General features: G+C 49.2%; 2 protein-coding genes across 3 annotated transcripts in view; both read right to left on the bottom strand.

Annotated features, from left to right (window-relative positions):
* The window catches only part of Igfals (insulin like growth factor binding protein acid labile subunit), a 16,542-nt gene extending 6,896 nt beyond the window's left edge, over positions 1 to 9,646 (bottom strand). Inside the window, exon 1 of the mRNA XM_023711747.1 lies at positions 9,606 to 9,646. The gene's annotated coding sequence lies outside the window, so the exon portion shown is untranslated. The remainder of the gene's footprint in view (positions 1 to 9,605) is intronic.
* A 784-nt stretch (positions 9,647 to 10,430) lies between these two features.
* Hagh (hydroxyacylglutathione hydrolase) overlaps positions 10,431 to 20,408 on the bottom strand; it is an 11,311-nt gene continuing 1,333 nt past the window's right edge. The window contains exons 2-9 of one of the 2 annotated variants that reach the window (XM_023711593.1): positions 19,301 to 19,440; positions 18,752 to 18,816; positions 16,868 to 16,985; positions 15,725 to 15,833; positions 13,062 to 13,165; positions 12,602 to 12,703; positions 11,105 to 11,184; positions 10,431 to 10,716 (exon numbers count right to left, since the gene is read on the bottom strand). In XM_023711593.1, coding sequence (XP_023567361.1) covers positions 10,617 to 10,716; positions 11,105 to 11,184; positions 12,602 to 12,703; positions 13,062 to 13,165; positions 15,725 to 15,833; positions 16,868 to 16,985; positions 18,752 to 18,816; positions 19,301 to 19,440 — 818 coding nt within the window. In that variant the 3' untranslated portion in view covers positions 10,431 to 10,616. Of the gene's footprint in view, positions 10,717 to 11,104; positions 11,185 to 12,601; positions 12,704 to 13,061; positions 13,166 to 15,724; positions 15,834 to 16,867; positions 16,986 to 18,751; positions 18,817 to 19,300; positions 19,477 to 20,408 lie in introns of both variants that reach the window. The other variant, XM_004627885.2, reaches the window with a different exon arrangement.

The following is a 20,408-nucleotide window of genomic DNA, read 5'->3' as shown; positions in this document are numbered from 1 at the left end:
TATTTTATTTTATTTTATTTTATTTTTTTGTCTTTTTGAGACAGGGTCTCACTATGCAGTTCAGGCTGGCTGAGCTCAGTTGGTAGCCCAGGCTGGTCTCGAACTTACAGTGATCCTTCTGCCTCATCCTCTTGAGTGCTGGGATTACAGTGGTGTGCTACCACATCTGCTTTATTTTTATTTTACATTTTTTGTTTGTTGCTTTGAAACACGATTTTGCTGTGTAGTCCAGTCTGACCCTGAACTCACTGTGCAGCTCAGGTGGCCCCTAACTTATGGCAGTCCTCCTCCTCCAGCCCCCCCAGGCACAGGCATGTGCTGCCAGCACCAGCAGCGCCCCCCTTACCCGTGAGATAGGGTCTGAGTCACCAAATTGCCCAGGCTGGGCTCAAACTTGGATGCCTCAATTTCCCAGAGTACAGGGATTACAGATAGGTGCCACAATGGCTGGCTTTATTACTAGATATATAATTTTGAGAGGTTTTTTTATTTCTGAGACAGCATCTTGCTATGTAGTCTAGGCTGGCCTTGACTCTGCTGGCCTCCCAGGCCTGTGCCACCTCTAGATATCTAAGACTTGGAAATATTTATCCCACTGTGTCTTGGGAAAAAAGGAAGAAGGATGGGTAGGAAAAAAAGAAAGGAAAAAGAAGTCTTGCGTTTTGTTTCTTAAAGAGTTCTTAGATTTTTAAAAACATCTCTTGAATTGCAGAAGTACCAGTTTTTCCTCTTATGCCACTCTGCCTAACCTAAAATCCTATATTTTCTTCCTCCAAAAACTTGTTAGTTCTAGCTTTGTTTAAGTTATTTTTTTGTTTGTTTGTTGAGACAGGGTCTCACCAAGTTGTCCAGTCTTGGGAATCTCCTGCCTCACCTCCCAAGCACCTCGGGTCACGATGTGCACCACTGCACACAGCCTCTCTGGTCTGAATTCAGCAACGCCTGTGTGCTGTGAGGTGAGAGTCTAACTGCACATCCTGCACAGAAAGGCCTGAGTCTCCTGACCCCATTTGTTGAGAAGACCAGCTTCTCCCCCATGGGAACATCATGGCATCTTTGGTGGGAAGTCAGTTGGCTCTAAAAATAAGGATGCAGACTCTCAAGCTGTTCACAGCCTGCCCTGGGGGGTGGAAAAGTGTCCATTTCCACATTTTCTTAGTGTGGCTTTATAGTGAGTTATGAAATCACTTAGCCTGAGGTCCTCCCTACATCTTTGTTCTTTCCCCAAACTCTGGGATCTTGCACTCTTTCCATGGATATGTAGAATGTGCTTTGTTACTTTCTTTAAAAAAAAAAAAAAAAGCCTGTTGGGATTTTGAAGCAGTTGCACTGGACCTGTTAAGTGGCGTCTCAGCAGTACTTCTCCTGATCAGCGAGCACAGAACATTTTTCCATTATTTGCTGATTTCTCTTAAGAGGTATCTTCAGCCTGTGTGTTGCAGTTCTAAGGATGGAAGCCAGGCCCTTGCGCTTGAGCTACCACTGAGCTATATACTCAAGTTCCTGCCTGTGTTTTCGGTATATAAATCTTACACTACAATACCCAGATACAAGTTTATGCCTGTAATCCCAGCATTTTGGATAGCTGAGGCACGAGGCTTGCTGTGAGTTCCTGGACTACATAGTGAGTTCAAGGCCAGCGTGAACTACAAAGTGAGACCCTGTCTCTAAAATAATAAAATAATAAGCAAAACAAAACAACAACAAAAATAAGAGGTGGGAATGTAGCTGATTGCAAAGGCCCTTGAGCTGACAAGAAAAGGAAGAAGGATAGGTAGGAAAAAAAGAAAGGAAAAAGAAGTCTTGCGTTTTGTTTCTTAAAGAGTTCTTAGAGGTTTTACTAGTTTTTTGTTTGTTTGTTTGTTTGATTTACTAGTTTTGATGCCATTGCGAATGGAATTTTCTTAATTTCCCTTCTGGGTGATTCATATTTAGGAATACAGTGAACTCTTATCCCAGGACTCTGCCAGACATTCCCATTCCCGGTGCATGTGAAGCTGTATTCTTTAGGAGTTTTTGCTGCATTTAGAGTCACATCATTTGCAAACAAGGACATTTTTAATTTTTCCCTTCTGTAGGTTTACCACGTGCCTTACTGCAGGCCCACGAATGTCTGTGCCTTGCGGGATTTTAGAGGAAAACATTCAGTCATTCACCATTGATTATGGTACTAGCTATATGCTTTGCATAGATTTAGGGACAGAATAATCTCCCCCAAGCTTGCCCCCAAAAGATGCCCATGTCCTAATCCCTGGAAGTTGTGACTGTGTTAGAGAGGGCATTTATGTTCCTGATCAGTGATCTGAGGACTTTCCATGTGAACCCAGTGTCATCACCATCAGTGTCTTGCTATTCTGCCCAGAAATCCTAGGCCCAGATGATCCTCCTGCATCAGCCTACTGAGTGGCTAGGATTACAGGTACACATCACCATGCTGGGTGTGTTTGGGGTTTTTTGAGTCAATTAAGTGATTTCTGTCTTTCTAGGCACTTGCCCATCTAATTTTTCTGTTTACTATGCGGTTTTCCTAGTATTCTTTTTTAAGTTGTATTAACTTATGCAGTATCAGTAATGATTGCCTTTTTCACAATTCATGTGTGCTCTAATTTTCCTGATCAATCTCGCAAAGTCATTTTCTTTGGTGTGGGATTTTTGGCTTTTTTGAGACAGGATCTCATTGTATAGTCCAAACTGCCCCTAAACTCACTGTGTAGCCTAGGGTAGCTTCAAACTTGCAGTCATGCTCCTGCCTCAGCCTCCCAAGTACAGGGATTACAGGCATGCACTACCACAGCCAACTGTCAGTTTGTTAATTTTTCAAATAACTTCATTTTGAGTTTTCTATTTCACTGATTTCCTGTCTAATCTTTTCTTTTGATTGCTTTGGGTTTCATTTATTTTCAAGTTTCTTTTTTTTTCTTTTTACTTATTTGTCACAGGGTCTCCCTACGCAGTTCAGACTTACAGGGATCCTCCTGTCTCAGCCTCCCAGCACTGGGATTACAGGGGTGCACCACCACACCCGGTTTCAGGGCCAGCTTGGCATATGGTACCAGAGATCACACTCAGGTCCTTGCGCTTGCCAGGCAGGCGCTTACATAGCTCTGCTATCTCCCTTATTTTCAAGTTTCTTAAGAGGAAGTCTATGTTCTTTATTTGACATCTTTATCTCAAGTAGATATTTAAAACTTTAAACTTCAGCCACATATGCTAGTACATGCCATAATCACACAGTACTTGGGAGGCTCAGATGGAAGGATCCCTCTGAGTTCAAGGCCAGTCTGGACTACATAACGGGACCCCATCTAAAACAAACAAATTCAGGAGGCTCAGGCAAGAGGACTATTGCCAATTTGAGGCCAGCCTTGACTACAAAGTGAGCTCAAGGCCAGCCTTGAACTGCCTAGTGAGACCTTGTCTAAATTTAAAAAAAAAAAAAAAACTCCGGGCCAGGGATATAGCTCAGTGGCACAGCACCCACCTGGCAAGTGTGAGGCCCTGAGTTGGATTCCTAGTAGCCACAAAAAAACAACGAAAACGGTTAAGTTTCCATCTGGGCACTGCTTTAAGGCATTCTGTGAGTTTTGACACAATGTTTCTTCTTTGACCCATCTTCTACTTACAGATATTTTTGTTTTGTCTTTTTGAGACACTATGCAGTTCAGGCTGGCCTTAAACTCACTTTATAGCCCAAGCTGGCCTCAAACTTGTAGTGATCCTCCTGTTTCAGCCTCTGCTTACATGTTTTCATTGTGACACATTTGGAATTTTCCTAGACTTATTTTGTGAATCTCTGACTTTGCTGGGGTTAAAGAACACACTTTGTATAATCTTTTAAGCCCTTTCATCTTTGATCTGTTCTGAAGAATGATCTTTGTTTGTTGTTGTTGTTGTTTGTTTTTTGTGGTACCAAGGGTTGAACTCAGGACCTTGTGCTTGCCAGGTAGGTGCCGCTGAGCTATATCCCCAGCCCCGAAGAATGGTCTTTGAGCATATGAAAAAAACAAACATAGGGGCTGGTGAGATGGCTCAGTGGTCTAAAGCACCTACTTAGAACAAGCTTAGCAAAGCACAGGGACCGTGGTTCAATCCCCCAGCACCACATGCCAGCCAGCCCGCCCCCTGGTGGGCTGAGCTGGCCACACACACACACACACACACACACATAAATAAATAAATAATTTTTTTTTAAAAACCACGTAAGTGATGTGCTCTGTAAACAGCAGATTCCATTGAGTGATGGCTTTCCCTTATATCATTGCTAATGCTCTGTCAAGTTGTTTCATCAGTTATTGAGTGGGATATTGCAGTTGCCAGTTGTATGGATGGATGACATCGTGTGATCAGTTCCCAGGTCCCTTCCTGCCTGCCCCACCTCTGCCCCTTCACAGTAGTGAGACATGCCCTGCAATTGACAAAGGACTGTCAGGAGGGAAATTAATTACTGGTTGGTACAGTTGGTATAGCATGGGACAGCTTAAAACATTAAGGAGTATTTGCTGAAAAACAGAATAGGGGCCGGGGAGATGGCTCAGTGGAATAAGTGCTTCCCTGGCAAGTGCAAGGGTCTGAGTTCAACCCCTGGTTGCACAAAAAAAGAAAGAAAGAAAAACAAAATAAACAGTCTTTGAGCTAGGGCTGCTCACACTCTGGTGTCGGAGACACAGGTGGACCTGGGACAGTGCCAACCTCCTCCCACCATCCATGCGTCGTAGCAGCCCCTCTCTGGGGCCTGCCCATGTGTGCCAGGCCTCCCTGCTGCTCCTGGCAGAAACAGCTATCTGTGGCAGGGGCTGGCCCAGGAGAAGACAGTTGCTGAAGTCCTACATGCTTTTATTACTGGAGAGAAACCCACTCCACAGAGACTTGTAACAAAACAGCAGGCAGCAACTGAGGAAAATGCAAGGACCTCAGTGGCCTCTGACTAAAGAGGGCTCAGGGAACCATATGCTGACCTGGACGAATAGCTACACCGCTGAGCAGAGGGGACAGGTGGGCATGTCCCAGAGGCATCAGTAAAGGGCCAGACAAAACGCACATGGATGTGGCCTGAGGTGACACAGAACCTGCAGTGGACCACAGACCTAAGAAAGCCAGGAAGAAGGTAGTGGAGTAAGCTTTACACATGAAAGTCCTCAGACAGGAAGGAAGGAAGGCACTACGGTCAGGTCAGGAGCAGATCATGGAGACACGCAGGTGTGTGTGATGCGGTGACCTGGACACCTGTTCATGTGGCAAGGAAAAGAGCGAAGCGCAGCACAACCAAGCTTATGCCGACGCCACTTCTGCCTTGGAAAGGAAGTGAGAGGCCTAGGAGAACCTAGAAGCAAGAAGACAGAGGACAGCAGCTCCCCTGTGGATCAGGAGAGGATCTGGGTTCTATCCCTAGCGCTGCCAAAACAGGAGAAAGACAGGATGTCCAGGTTAGTACAGACCTATCTGATTTTAAAATGTAAGAGAACAAACAAAAAACTATAATTCATAGCCCTATTACCACAATGGGGGGAAAAAGGCTGGTTTTAAAAACCAGCTGGAGGCTGGGATGGATCTCATTGGTGAGTACTGGCCTAACACAAGAGGCCTTGGTTCCAGCCCCAGAACTGTAACAAACAAGCAAACAACAACAGACCCATAGGCTGTTAGAGCAGAACAAACCAGAATTATCTTCTACAAACTCCCAAGGAATGGATAAACATGACACACCAAAGCCAGATGGAAACTGTACAAAAGAGGAACCAGCAAATTGAATCCAGCAACTGAAATTCCAGTGAAATTCGATTTAGCCCAAAAATATATAACAGTATCAGAAAATCTGTTCAAATAACTTATCAGGTCAGAAGGGAACGGTTCACAGGTGCTGAGCCTCACCCCAGCCATGATCCCTGAGGCAGGCTGCTCCCCCAGCTGCCCTTTCAGTTTTCTCCCTCCCTGCTAGGCCCCTCCTCATCTCCCTGACCTTTGGTCTCTGGACTCAGCCTCACTGCAATTCTCTGGCTGTGGGACTTTGCCCTGGACTGCTTCTCCCACCCAGTCCACAAGACACTGTCACCTTATTCCCTGCCAATCCCACAGAGTTCCCAATCCCCTCCTAGCCAGCACTGTCCACGCCATGGCATTGCTGGGGCCCACACTGTCCTCCTCCCAGGTCAACACCTGGCTGAAAGGGTGGCCCCCCTTCCTTCCACCAGCATCAGGAATCCTGGAAAAGACCTGGAATTGGTTTCCTGCCCAGCCATGGCATTCTGTGCTCAGCGTAGACACCAGTGTCTACGTGACCCACACAGCCCCACTTGTCCCTGCTCTACCAGAAGGCCACTTTACTCTTCTGTCCAGAGCATTTCTCACCCACCATCTCACTTCTTACACTCATATTACCTTCTGGAAAAGGCATCCCAGCCACACTGAGAGACACAGGCTGAGTGTCTCTGGATGGTGTTCATTCCTCCTCCAGAACACCAGCTCTGTAACCACTAAATTACTCAAGAGCATGCTGGTATCCACCAAAGTAAGTGTTCAAGGCCAGGCATGTGGCACACACCTGTAATCCCAGCACTCGGACGCCTGAGGCAGGAGGATAGTAGCAACTTCGAGACCAGCCTGAGCTAAAAGCCTTCCATTTCCACTAATCCATCCTCAGGCCCCAGCCACAGGCTCCCTGTACAGGGCCAGTGCACCTCTGCTGTCTTCCAGCCCCACAGGCACTAAAGCTCCCCGATCATAGCACAACAAAAGCCAAGATGACTAGACCTATAATCTCAACTACTTGGGAAGCCATTGGAGAAAAGGATAAACCTCAAATCTCAGAATTTCCATTTGTCACCCTGGAGCTTCTGGCTCACATCCCACATAGTGCTAACAAGACACCCAAAACAGGGATAGTCACCAGACAAACTAAGTCTGTGATCCAAAAGGGGTTTTTGGGCCATGGCAACTCGACCTCCAGGGAGAGGAGGCAGCTGGAGCCCGAGTTCACCCCTGTAACCAGTGACACCATTGGCAATGCTGCGGTGGTGACCTGGCAGGTGCAGGACACTGTAGCAGCAAGCATCCTGGTATGAATACGAGTGGGAGGACACAGCGGTTCTGGACAGGGTCCAAGCCCAGCTCTGGAAGTGTCTCCACTGGGCCACTCCCTCTGTGTCTGTAATAAAACCATGATCCCAAGCAATGCATTCTTGAGCTCTGTGAGTCATTCTAGGAGTGCTCACCAGTGCTGGCATCCTAGGTGCAGGCAGAGCAGTGGGGTCCAAGTCCTTAGCCTGGTGTCGGGACCATACTGCAGTACCACAGTGGCAGTGAGCTAAGCCAATAATCAGCATGTTTTGTAACTTGGACTGCACATTGCAAAAACTCACTTCCAGCATGAGCTAGCACCATTCTGGTCCTCATCTGAGGAAAACATCCTAACATCTATGCGTAAGAGCAAAGGGCTGGGATGCCCCACACTGGTGCAGACATGGTAGGCTGACATTCCTTCCTTGGATAAAGAATTGTTCTAGGGCTGAGGAGATAGCTTGGTGGTCTAAGCACCTGCCTGGAAAGCACAAGGACCAGAGTTTGATCCCCAGTACCGCATGTCATGCTGGCCAGCAAAACCTGGTGTGGTGGTGCACACCTGTAATCCCAGTGCTGGGGAGGCTGAGATAAGAGGATCACTACAAGTATGAGCTGCATAATGAGACCCTGTGCCAAATAAAAGATTTTTTAAAAAATTACTCTAAAGCTGTAGCAGCTAAGAGAATGTGTAGCCCACACAATACACAAGCCTCCCCCGAGGTGCAGATGCGTGAGACTGTCTACGCCTGCAGAAGCCAGCAGTGCAGGCAAACTCTGCATTACAACACTTGCTTAGTGTGGGTGAGACTGCATTCCGGCCCCAGGACCACAACAAAAAAAAAACAAAAAACAGGCCAGGCATAAAAAGCAGTTTCACATGAATTAGAAACCTGAATGTGACAAGTGAAACACTGAGGAATTTGAACTTTGGCCACAGGAGGCATCACAGGGGAGGAAAAAAGCTGTTAAGCAGAACACAAAAGCAATCATGACAGGTAGGTGCACTGAATAGATTAAATAAAGAACTCAAGACAGTGAAAAGCCAGCAGCAAACAATTAACTATAAACAAGTGTAACCAAAGAACACACAGGTCACCTAAAGCAAAACAAACAGCAGACTAGAGCAGAGAACACGTGTGTGAAAGTGTCTCCCCGCCACTTCCATGTGTGGCTGCTCACGGGGAGGGAACCTGACTGCCCCAACCAGTCAACAGGTGAGAAAGTGCTGGGCTGCCCAGTGACCAGGGGGGCAGACTCTCAAACCTGTGTGACATGCCATTTCACATACACATAAGCAAAACCAACAAGTTCAGTGCCGCTGCTGGTGAATTACACAGCAACTGCCCTGTAAGCAGGAGCAGAACTGACTCTGATTACGAGATGAGCTGAAGCATTTTTGAGAGTTGGGAACACCTCCTTGAGACCTAGCAATAGGCTCTGATCATGAATCCCAGAGACCCTTCCCCGCATGAGGAAGGAAACCATAGTTTGCAGTGGCAACAGCTGGGAAACCACACTGGTATTCCCCCCTGGTGGGTAAACAGCTCCAAAGGCCTGCCAGACTGTCGTAACAGCCACTGAAAGCAAACCAAGTCCCAGAAGGACCTGCAAAACCACCTGTTATTTAGGGATAGTGTGGCAGAGATAGGAGAAGCTTACACAGATGGTTGCTGGACTGGCTGCCTTATGCTAGGCTGAGACACACTTAAAGGCACTGTTCCTACATGGGAGGAAATGATCCCAGGACTGTGGCCTGTGAGGTACCATGGCAACTGCCAAACACTGGAAATGCTCTCCTCAAAGGCAGCCACTCTGTGGAAGCTGTCTAGGAGGTGCCTGCGCCCTCGGAGGTGCAAGGGGCAGTAGCTGGAACTCAGCCTGGACAGCAGTGCCACACTGGCTGGTCAGGCTGCTCAGAATTCATACCAAGCGCACACCTGGATGCTGGTGCCATCTAAGGCAGAGTCTGGGACAGGGACATGCAAACCCGACTATTACACCTCCGGGTGTCACAGGTGAGGCTGGGGCTCCCTTTATCACCACTAAGTGACAAGGAATTGTGCAGTTCTTGTGTAACTTCAAAATGTCCTTAATTTCAACTTCACAGCAGTGTGACCTCCAGCAGAGACAAGTAAGGGACAAGCCTCTGTGGCCCTGAGACAAACAGACATAGTGGGGGTGGGGAGGTGGAGGGTGCACATGTTCACCAGTGACAGACTCAGGGCCCAACCTCACTGTCCAACATGGATTCCCTTCTTCCACACAGGGAGGCCTCCTATCTTTGGGTCCTGGGCCATACACTCAAATCTCATTCCATTCTTGCTCCACACTGGGTACCATCAGCATCTGGGGCTGCCACTCTCCTTCCTCGCACTTGGGACCCTGCCATCTTCTGCAGAATGTAACTTGCTGTGACCAGAACCCATGGTTGCCCACAGCTCTGTCAGGTCCCAGGACTGGACAGAGATCACAGGCAGAGCAATACCTGGGACAGTGGCTTCTGAGGTCAGCCAGGATGAGTTTTCCTCAGCAAAGTCACACATGCTTACCTGGGGTTTCAGAATCCAGTCTGCTGGAGCAGCAAGTCAGACCATGAGCTGGAACCACAGGGGTGGTGGGTCCTGTCCAGATCTGACAATATGTTGGTACTCAGCCAAGGCCACATTCAAGATACCTGCTCACTACCAGACAGGAGTCCTGGGTGTATGGTCAGCCTCTCTATAGGACAAGGCAGTGTACCCCTGTGCTGGGGACTGCTCAGGTCTGACCTGCAGAGAGCCTCCACAGGGGCAGGGATGGTGTGCAGTGAGCACTGACGTCTGAGGGACTGCGGGGAAAGCATGATGACGTTTCACAGTAATGACTCTGGGCAGCTTGGGCAGCTTGGTGCCTGCTGAGACTCAGGACAGGAGGCTCACACTGAGGCAGGTATGTGGCTGCTGTGGCCAAGCCAGGAGCTCGTGCAGGGTAGAGACTGGCTTCATGCACTGTAATTCTGAGCCAGAAACTTCCCATTCCAGGAACAAGTTAATCTGGGAAAAGGCCTAAGACCAGCCCCGGCTGGGGCAGGTTCTTCTCTCAAAGGGCTCAAGTCAGCTTACTTCATGTCAACACAATCACAAAAATGACAACATAGATCCACAAGGGTAGCAGATCCTCTGGAAGAAGGCACAAGAGGGTGGACCCAGGGTAGTGCCAGCTGCCACATCCTCCCTGTAGAGCCAGATCAGGAAAGGGGACCCGACCCAGCCCTTCCTTGAGTGCTGCTCCAAGCAGTTCCTCTATCACTGGCCATCATATGACCACCAGCAGGAAGAGGCAGTGCGTAAAGTGGGTTAAGGCAAGAGACAACACAGAGCAAGCCAAGGTTACAGGAATAAATACTTTTAAACTTTTTCTCTTATAAATATGCATTAGAACATTTGATAACACAGGTAAGAGCTCTGCAATTAATTTAAAATTAAACCAAGATGATTTTTGCATGACCAGCAGGACAGTTTTTTACCTAAAACTCCCACTCCCTAAAGGTGCCAGTGGTGGTGGGTTTGGGTGCAGCCACCTCAGTCCCGAGGCACCTTGAACTGGTCCTTTTCCCTGCGGATGGCGCGCATGGTGGTCACAGGGTCCGTTTCACCCACATGCTGCTGCACGGTCTTCTCCCTGGGGAGGCGAGAAGGACGACAGGTTGCAGGTTATATGCAGCACACAGGGCCCAGAGGAGCTAGGGCACTGTCGCAGAGGAAGCCAGACAGGGGTTGTCTCCACTGTGAGAGACTTGAAAGTCTGAGCCAGGCCCTTCTAGCAGTGCCGAAGGAGAAAAGCCATGGACTCTACATGGTTCTGCACTGCCCAGGGTCCAGCGCGTCAGGGTCCTAACAGCAGCTCCCCGGAGCCCAGGGACAGAGGGTCCCTAGATCCTTCTTGCTAAGGCACCAGAAGTGTTCCCCCCATTCGAGGATGAAAGTCAGGCCACCTACTTGGGAGCTGGGACATGGTTTAACCATTTGCATGAGGTGAAACCAGCCCAAGTGGCCAAAGGGCTCCTCACCTCACACGCATGAAGGGGTTGTAGGTGAACTCTTCCGCAAGCGTGGATGGCACCGTGGGCTCCCCGTTGGCATATTTTTCCTGCAAGACACACCACTGTCACCTGAAGACCTCGTCTCAAATACCTCTTAGTGGTCTTCAGAATCCACCTGAGAAGGTGGAGCAAGCAGAGGGTCAGTGTGGTACATCCCCAGTTGGCACTCCCCTGGTGCTTGTGGAGGACCAGGTGGGCAGGAAGCTACCCACAGAGGATGAGCTGCTGCTTCCACTGTGCCTTCCTCCTGCCAGTGCTGGGAGGGAAGCAAGGGGAGGGGGAGCTTTTTCTTCATGCCTATTTTTTTTTTTTTTTTCCGGAACCAGGGATTGAACTCAGGTCCTTGCGCTTGCCAGGCAAGCACTTATTCTACTGAACTATCTCCCCGGCCCATGTCTGTGATTTTTAAGTTTCATAGGATAGAAGTAATGAAGAACAGAAAGGAAGAAAGCACAGAAAGTAAGAAAGCAGGGAGGTGGGCTCACTCAGCACAGGGCTGGGCAGGCCCCCTCTCTGACAGCTCTCAGGGATCCAGGATTCAGGAACTGCCCCCAGGAAGGCTTATGGAACCCTAGGGGCACTCTAGCCTGTCACCTCCTCTCCCTCCTGAGCAGCATGACCAGGGAAAGAGGACAACTCAGGCAGCCTGGCCTAGGCAGAGAGCTAATGTGAGTCTCCGTGCAGCCCCAGCCCTTCTACATAGGGCAGAGGGACAAGCTGTGACAGTGGCTGCTGACACCCACCACTAGTATGAAGAAAAACAAAAGATAACTATGGAAAGGAAGTTGCCAAGTGATAATTATATTATGTACACTGTATAAGCTTTCAATTTAGCACTGGTATCACATACTTGTTAGCTCACTAGTGTTTGAATTTTTGAGTATTATTTTGTAAAGACCTCAAGGACTTGGAAAAGATGCTGGCAGAAATGGGTAGTTATTTAAAAGGTACACAGAGCTGCAGAAGACAGCATCACTAACTGGACTTGGATGATAGCCATGCTGAGCCCTGACCTCCCCCCATGTCTGGATGTGTGCACACGCTTCTTACCATTTCTCAGTGAGTTCAGGGACACAGCCTTAGCAGGCAGGCTTGGCCCAGGGCCCTGGGCTGTTCTGTGGCAAGCCGTGGGCCAAGATGGAAATAAATATCTTTCAGATAAGGAGTCTGAGGGCCCAGCCCTGTCTAGGAACAGCAGGGACGACTTCCCAACCCAGGTTCCAACTCCACGGGTCAGAACGGACCAGCCAGAACCTGCAGTTTCAGCCTTGCTACTTGTTAGAAACACAGAAGCAGAGTCCACTAGTGGACCCACAAACCAGCTATGTGGCATCGGGCTGGGGTTGACACAGTTGTACCCACTCTTCAGACAGAACTGGGGGTGGCAGCACCCACATCCTTGTACAGCAGGACCCTTGGGAGGTCAGAGTACTAAGACAGGCCCTAGCTGTGTGTCCTACTCACCTTAGCCCAAGCAAGTTTCTCCTGAATGGCAGTGTTGTTGGGCTCCACATGCCGTGCAAACTTGAGGTTGTTGATGGTATACTCGTGGCCACAGTAGACTCTCTGGGGAAAGAGCCAAGACATGAGCTTCATGGAGCTGGCAATTCCTAGGGAAGCCCTGAGGGCTCTGGGGTGCCTCATGTCCTTGCCCTGACCTGGGTACCTCATGGGGTGAGTACACCTAGTGGACGCCCAAGGGGGCATCCTTTAGGACTAGGCATGCTTGAACATATGTTAAATATTAGTAAAAAGCATTATTAAAGAGGCACCTTGGCCAACTTGCTTTCCCAGCTCCAAGTGAGGCCTATACCAGGGGCCTACCTATGTGCAGCTGGGCAGTTCTCCTGGCATCCCAAGGGTGGCCCAGGGTGTGGGGATGCTCCATAGAGTGGGACCCCACAGACCAGGGGATGCAACCCACCGTGTCCGCAGGGAGCCGGCCCAAGACCTGGAGCAGTGCCTTGTACATCTCATCCGCAGTTCCTTCGAAGAACTTCCCACAGCCAGCCACAAACAGGGTGTCACCTGGAAAACACCAGCAGCCATGCAGTGGAGCCACCTGAGCAGCTGGCTAAAGCCCAAGAGAGGTCAGGGAGCTTGGCCACGGCCTCTGGCATTGTGAGCTGAAGCAGTAAGTTCACTGGCTACTGGCCGCGTCCACCCAGGGTGGGCTCTTGGGCACTACCTCAGGTCTCAAATGGTGCCATGGACAATAGCCAGAAGTTCAGGTCTAAAACTGAAGTCACCTTCACCCCATTCTCACAGCCCCCAGTCCCATGTCACAAATCTTCCCGCTCCCCACCCACATGAGTGGCCTCTCCCAACCCTCTTGCTCTTTCCTTCCCTTGGCACCTAGGCCCTGGCTAGGCCTGCCCTTTGCTGCCAAAAGCACCTGAGATGTTTATGCCCCCACAGGCCTCACACTGCCCCAGCCTCCACCCCAGCCTTATGGGGCCATTCTTAGCCTATATACCCTAGGACTTGTCACACTGGCCTGGCTCACTGGGCACCATGATTAGCATTCTCTTCAGCCTCCCCTTTCCTGGCCAGCTACATTGTCCTGGGCCTTCACTCGACTTCATTGCCAGGAGGCAGGATCCCTGAGGCCCTAAACTCCATCCTTCCCACATGTAGACCCCACCCAGGCTGCTCCTGTCCCTCCGGCCCCACCCTGCCTGCCCATCTCATCCTGAATGCCTTATCTTCCACCGCAGCTATGGGCACACCAGCCCCTCCCACTGTGCCCTTTTCTGGCCTGGTGCTTTCTCCACCTCTGCCCTCCCTCAGCTCAGCTGGGGCCCTGAGTTATGTTGGCTGGGTCCTGCTGGACAGTCCACTCTCCACCATCAGACCTTGCTGTCAATACCAGATTCCTGTATTGCACCCTGAAGGACACTGCCAACATGAACAGGATCATTATGAAAGTCACGCTCCCAGCCACTGCAACACACGTGACAGTGATGAGCACAAAACAAGCAGGTCAGTGTCCCACAGCAATCGCCCTCTGTGGCACCTCCAAATTCCATGACCTTCTGCCATGGTTCCCTGAGCCTGTGACAAACCTGGGTTTTATAACAGGACAGACAAGGGCTTTGAGGCATACCCAGCCACACTAGTTGGGACAACTGGGCTGATCCACACCTGCTCACCTAACCCTCAAGGACATGGGATAAGGGCAACAACTGCAGTTCACAGAGATCCCACCCAATGTCACTAGTCACACTGAAAATGTAGGGACAGGCCACGTTCTGCTCCATACCACCGTCTTTTTTTTTTTTTTTTTTTTTTTTGGCAGAACTAGGAATTGAACTCAAGCCCTTGCGCTTGCCAGGGAAGCACTTATTCCACTGAGCCATCTCCCCAGCCCCTCCATACCATCATCTTATAAGGTAGAACCTCTGTTCTGAGTAGGGAAAAGTAGACTCAGAACCTGACATGGACCCAGGGTCCCCAGCCTACCTCATCTACTACTGTCTTAAAGGAAAGAAAAGTCTCTACAGCTACTTTAAAAATAAGCACAGCTGCGGAATAATTTTAGTTTTACAGAAAAGCTACAGACTCCAGCCAAGAGTAGTGGCACATACCTATAATCCCAGCACTTGGAAGACTAAGGCAAGAGGATTGCTGTGAGTTCAAGGCCAGCCTGGGTGCTATAATGGGTCTAGGTCAGCCTGAACTACACAGTGAGACCCCGTCTCAAAAAAGAAAAGCTACCGATCCCCACCCACACACCAAGCATTTCATTCCAGTTCACATCATCCTGGTTACCCAGCGACATCTGTGCCCCACACTGCATGACCTCTACTCCAGCCTAACTCTATCTCATTTCCCAGGAGAACCCTAGGCGCACTCAGCCACTGTCTCTAAACCAATCTATGACGTAAAGATCTGCAAAACTCAAGAGTGAGGATCACAGTCGCTCACAAACCTGAAGAGTAGGCCTGGCCCTCAGCCCTTGTTCTAGTGCCTGCTTGGCCACCTTTACATCAGTGTCAATATTATTTTGATTTCTCTAAAAAAGAGGAAATTCCTGAGATTTCTGGATATACCTGTTGGTGCCCTGAATATCTGTAGCGCACACAGCACCTAGGAAGCTGGCTCAGGACCGCACAAAGCTCAGTGATGGTCACAGCAGCCCCAGCAGCTTCTGGAACACTTTCAACCATGGACTGCTGCTGGCTCTACAGATCACGACAAGTAGGACATGGGGACTAGGCCTGGAGTACTGCCTTGTACTGTACCCAGCCTGGCTCACAGGGCTCTCGGGGGTTGGGAGGTGGGAAGAGTATGTGGCACCCAGTTGTCTCCCTTGGCCAGGCCACCTGTCTGCTCTCTGGAGGGGTAAGAGGCTGTCCTCCCAGGCACACGGCACCAGCATGGCATAGTAAGATCTGAGGGTGCCCCAGCTCCCCAGCGCTACCCTGATGAGACTAGAATGTGTCTCAAGCTGACACCCAGGATTAAGGTGCAGTCCCCCACATGGGATTTAGTAGCCTGTGAGTCTGCCCGGCAGGAAAAGTTTCAGGCCATGAGCCATAAGGACTTCACAAGGGCCACCTGGTCCCCACACCCTGGCACACTCACCTGTGAACACAGCAGGGGGCTCTGAACCACCGGGCTTGGTCACAAAGTAACAAATGTGTCCTGAAGTGTGGCATGGTGTGAACAGACATTTGATGTTGAGAGATCCCACCTGAAATGAAATGAAATGAAAGAGGGACTGGCATGAACACTAAAACTGGATACCTTTCTTGGGCTCATAGGCAGGTAGCACTGCTGGTCCCATACAAACCCGCCCCATCTGCAGCATCTAGTTTTCCCAATCCTTCAGATGCCTGTGGAAACACAGAGGACAAGGAGGAGCTGTGGGCAGCGTAAAGGTGGCTACGGGGCTTCCCCACTGGGCGCAGCCCCAGGTACAGGGACCGTTCCAGAGGGTTGGCACAAGGCCTGAGCCAAAGGATTTTCTTTTCTTCACTCTTCAAAACAGTCAATCTAAGTCAGATATCTTGCCTGGAAAGTCAACTCTGTTTCCAACCCAACTCTGCAATTCCTCACTTCAGAATCCAAACCTATCACAGAGCAGACACTGCAAGTTCTCACTGGGATTTCTCACTGGTAGTTCTCACTGGGATTCCCCAAATGTACATACTGTCCACATAAACATACAGGTGTATTCACACCCTGACAAATCTTACCAAGTATTTTAGCTGCATCTACATACCTCTACATATACCTCTCAGCATAGCCCCACCAGCATCACAATCAGGAAATAAACATCACCCCACAATCCCTTTTGAAATTCCCTCGCCCAGCCTTGCATGGTGGCATGGTCTATATTCCAGCACTCTGCAAGGCTCAGGAAGGAGTTGGAGCCTAGCCTGAGCAACTTAGCATGCCCATCTCAAAATTTAAAAAAATTTTAAATGGTTAGAGATGTACCTCAGTGCATGGCCCTTGCTTCTATCCCAAGAACTGACCTAACAAAAAAAAGTCCCAGTCCACTCAGAGCAAGCATTATGCCTCTCCACACCCAGTCACGCTTCACACACTGATTTTCTTGCTGTGTACTAGATGCCAAGCCATGACCGAGGCAGGCACAGGGAGCCACTGTGCTAGATTCTGAGGCAAAGAAAGGCCCTCACTGTGCCCCCTTCTCAAAATGTGCCCGGCACCTTGGGTCCAGGGAGGACCACCCCAACTCCTTTCTCTTGGCCAGTTCCCTACCTGCAGTGTAGACAGGTGTGTTACTTTGTGAGTCAAGGCTCCAATTCGGTCATCGCCACCATACACCTTTAGCCCTGGCTCCAGCTTGACCAGCTTCTCGTTCCCACCAGCATGGTCCCTGGAAGTCAAACAGAAGACACGGGGTAACCCACTGGATAAAGGGGGTCTGCTACTTGCCTTTAAACCCTGACAAATGGAGTTTTTATTTTGCCTACTATGTCCCTCAGAAGTAGAAACACATCTTCCAACATAGGAAAGACCTCCATTCATCATCTGGCTCAAGTGAAAGCAATCTCTGATTCCCAGTTTTAAGTGATACACCGCCATACTGCACCAGTGCGGTTTTCTGGAGCAGACGCAGCAAATCACCCACACTTAGATCATCCCAGGCACGTGGGGATCACCTGGAGCCCTCTGACTGGTGTTCCACTTCCAGCCTGGCTAGGTGGGGTGCCTCACTTTGGCAGGCTCCATTTCAAGGATTCAGCTCAGGCTTTCCCAGCACCAGGGAACACCCCCTTCCTGTCAGGACAGCAGGCAGTACTCCCACACTGATTCCTGTGCATGGGGGGGCACACCCCAGGAGCCTAGTGACTAGACACCTGTTACACATCAAGGCCCCAGAGTGGCAAGGTGAGCCTGATGTCTTAGCCTGTGCCCCAAGAAGGACACGTGTCACACACAGGTCAGAAAGGCTCCATCACCTTGCTCACACTCATCACTGATTTTACTTTATTATTATTATTATTCTTAATCATTTTGTTCTGTTATGTCATCACTGATCTTTTAAAATGATATAACCAAAATCAAAAGTAATATATTTCATCATGGGAAGCATAGATTTAACTCAGGAACTCAGTCCAGGCCTTGGACTGAGCTCAAACATCTCAAAAACATGAGATGCTTCTAGGGAAAAAAAACTTACAGAATTCACCAAAGTATCAGGAAAGAGATACCTGAACTAGGGATACTTAGCATAGAAGAGAGAATCCAAGAGACATGTGTAAAGCTCCCATCGGGAACCCCAGAGACAGGGTGGCTCTTAGAGGACTTGCCATAAGACAAAATAGCTACGCTTAGTAGCCGAGAAGGAGGTAATTGGTGTTGTGTCCCTAATGTTGAGAGGATGTGACTAAGAACCCCAGGGAGATGGCCACAGGGCCCAACTAAGCAACACCAAAGACCACCTGAGCCGTGCCATCTGCGCATCTTGTGTCCCTGGCCACTAGGAGCTCAGTCCTGCACTGAGCATCTTGAGGAAACAGCCAAAGACTATCCTTACCAGTCATATGAAAAGACAATTAAAAGCCACATAAATGTTTCTACTTTGATGATCCTCAAAAGTTTCAAAAAGCCAAAAGGAGGATATTGGTAAGGCAATTCTGCACCAAACACAGGAGCTTTTTTCTCTTCCTTTAGTTTTCAAATATTTTTTTTAAACACAGGAGGGGAAAAAACTCTCAAAAGATAGCTACTTATTTTAAAAAAACAAACAAACTAATGCTTAGAATCCTTTTGCTCAACATGGAAGCCAGTGTCCCATTTTACAAGCCCAGGGAATGAGAGAGGCAGCTGATAGGGGTCCTCCATGGCACAGAGAAGCCAGACCCCCATGGGACAGCAGGGGAAGAAGCACTGAAGACTGCCCTGCCCTTTTCCCTCTTTGCAAGTCACATTACCAGAAGCTATACTTGGGGCCCTGGAGTCAGCATCTCAGAGGGCCACAAATCTATGGGAGAGGAGAGACAGGCCCTGGTGCTCAGAATCTTCCCAGGAGCCTCCCTCAAGCACACTATGAGCCAGGCTCCTCCCCAGGTGAGGGACAGACCCTGCCTACCCACAAGAGCCCCAAGAGCCAGAGGCCAGCCAGGACCCAGCACTTACCAGTGATGATGGGTGGTGAGCACTGTGGTCAGCTTCACGCCATGCTTTTTCACAGTTTCTACAACCTGTGATCACAGGGGAACCAGGACAAAGGTCTGTCATACTCCAGGCCCTTATCTTGCCCCTGCTGCTTGGCCCCGCTCTGCTGTTGGGACAGCAGAGAGAAGGTGGCCTTTTTCCCTGTTGTTCAACTTGGTGATTTTCATTTCCACTTGAACCTGTTTAAGCCCATCCAGCTCTGAGGTCAGTACTGAGGCAAAATCCTGGAGGAAAAGCCAAGTCCCAAGGACACATAAGAGTCCAACCACAGGGTCAAAAGGTCAGCATTATGTTCGTCCCATGGGGCCTGGTCTCTTCCACCCCCACAAAGGCCCCCCTAATAGCGTAACTGGACAGTAGCAAAAGGACTTTAGTTTGTTTTCCAAAAACTAACCAGACTGATCTTCATTTAGATCTAACACAGCTGCAAGGACAACACAGATGTAATCTAAGGGGAGGAAGACATGGTGCTAGGTGACAAAGCACAGGGGTCCAGGAAGAACCTCAAACCTTCTGGGGTTGCACCGGGTCCACGATGGCGGCCTCCTGGGTTTCCTCATCGATGAGCAGGTACATGTAGTTGTCAGTCAGGGCAGGCAGTAGTTCAATCTTCATGGCGCCTTGGTCCACAGTCACACTCTTCCTTAAATCTGTGTGATGCAGGAGAATTCCTAGCAGGGGTAGGCCTGAGGACGCACGATGCAGCTTCAGGTCAGTGGCCAGAAATGAAAATTCAAAGAAACCACACTCCTTCTAGCACCAAGATGGATTTTTCTAAATTCCTCTGACAGAGAAGGAAAAGTGTAGAAAATGACTCATGTTCCCATTTGTGGAAACCAGCTGTCTCAGATTTAAATTTTATCTCTTCAGGGTACTGAAAGGACAGAACTGCCAGCTTTGGCATGATGAAAATCATGGTTGAGGAGACCGTTGTGGTCTTGGGAGAAGGTAACAGAACTAGGCTGTTTACCCTCCAGCACAGTGGGTTGCCTCTGTCTCCTCAGGTAGCTGGAGGCTGAGGGACCTGAGTCCTATATGGTTATTCACAGCCCTTCTCAACCTCCAGTTACAGCAGAAAATAGTATTTGCTCCTGAATGGCAAACACTTAAGATGGGTCATGCAGAGCACTGGGAAATTCTGAGTTGACCACCACTGCTTAGGATTGAATAATGGAGAGTAAGAAACCACTATCGACATGAGCGAAAGACTTCTGCCTGGACAGACAGGAGGTAGGGAGAAGGGAGTGGCCAAGGAACAAAAGTGTCTTCCACCCAGTGGAGAGATGCCAAAATATTCTCACTAATAAAACTTCTATTTACTCTGAAAATACATGGGATCCCAACAACACAAGTCTGAGCTATAAAGGGGAAAAAAAATTCCAGGGTGGTAATGAACACCCGTAGTCCCAGAATGGCGGGGGGCTGAGATAGAAGCATCACAACTTTGAGCCCAGCCTGGGAAATTTAGAAAGACTTTGTCTCAAAATTTAAAAAAAAAAAAAAAAATTGTAGCTCAGTAAGAAGGCCCTGGGTTCAGTCACATAAAGTGGAAGAAGATAGTGCAGCTTTGGGGTGGTGCCAGGCTGGGGATGTTTCCCAAAAGAAATCCAGAAAGTGA

The sequence above is a fragment of the Octodon degus genome, unplaced genomic scaffold, assembly GCF_000260255.1.
Source record: "Octodon degus isolate 3935 unplaced genomic scaffold, OctDeg1.0 scaffold00021, whole genome shotgun sequence".
NCBI classification, from domain to species: Eukaryota; Metazoa; Chordata; class Mammalia; order Rodentia; family Octodontidae; genus Octodon; species Octodon degus.
This window is presented reverse-complemented; position numbering and strand designations above follow the sequence as displayed.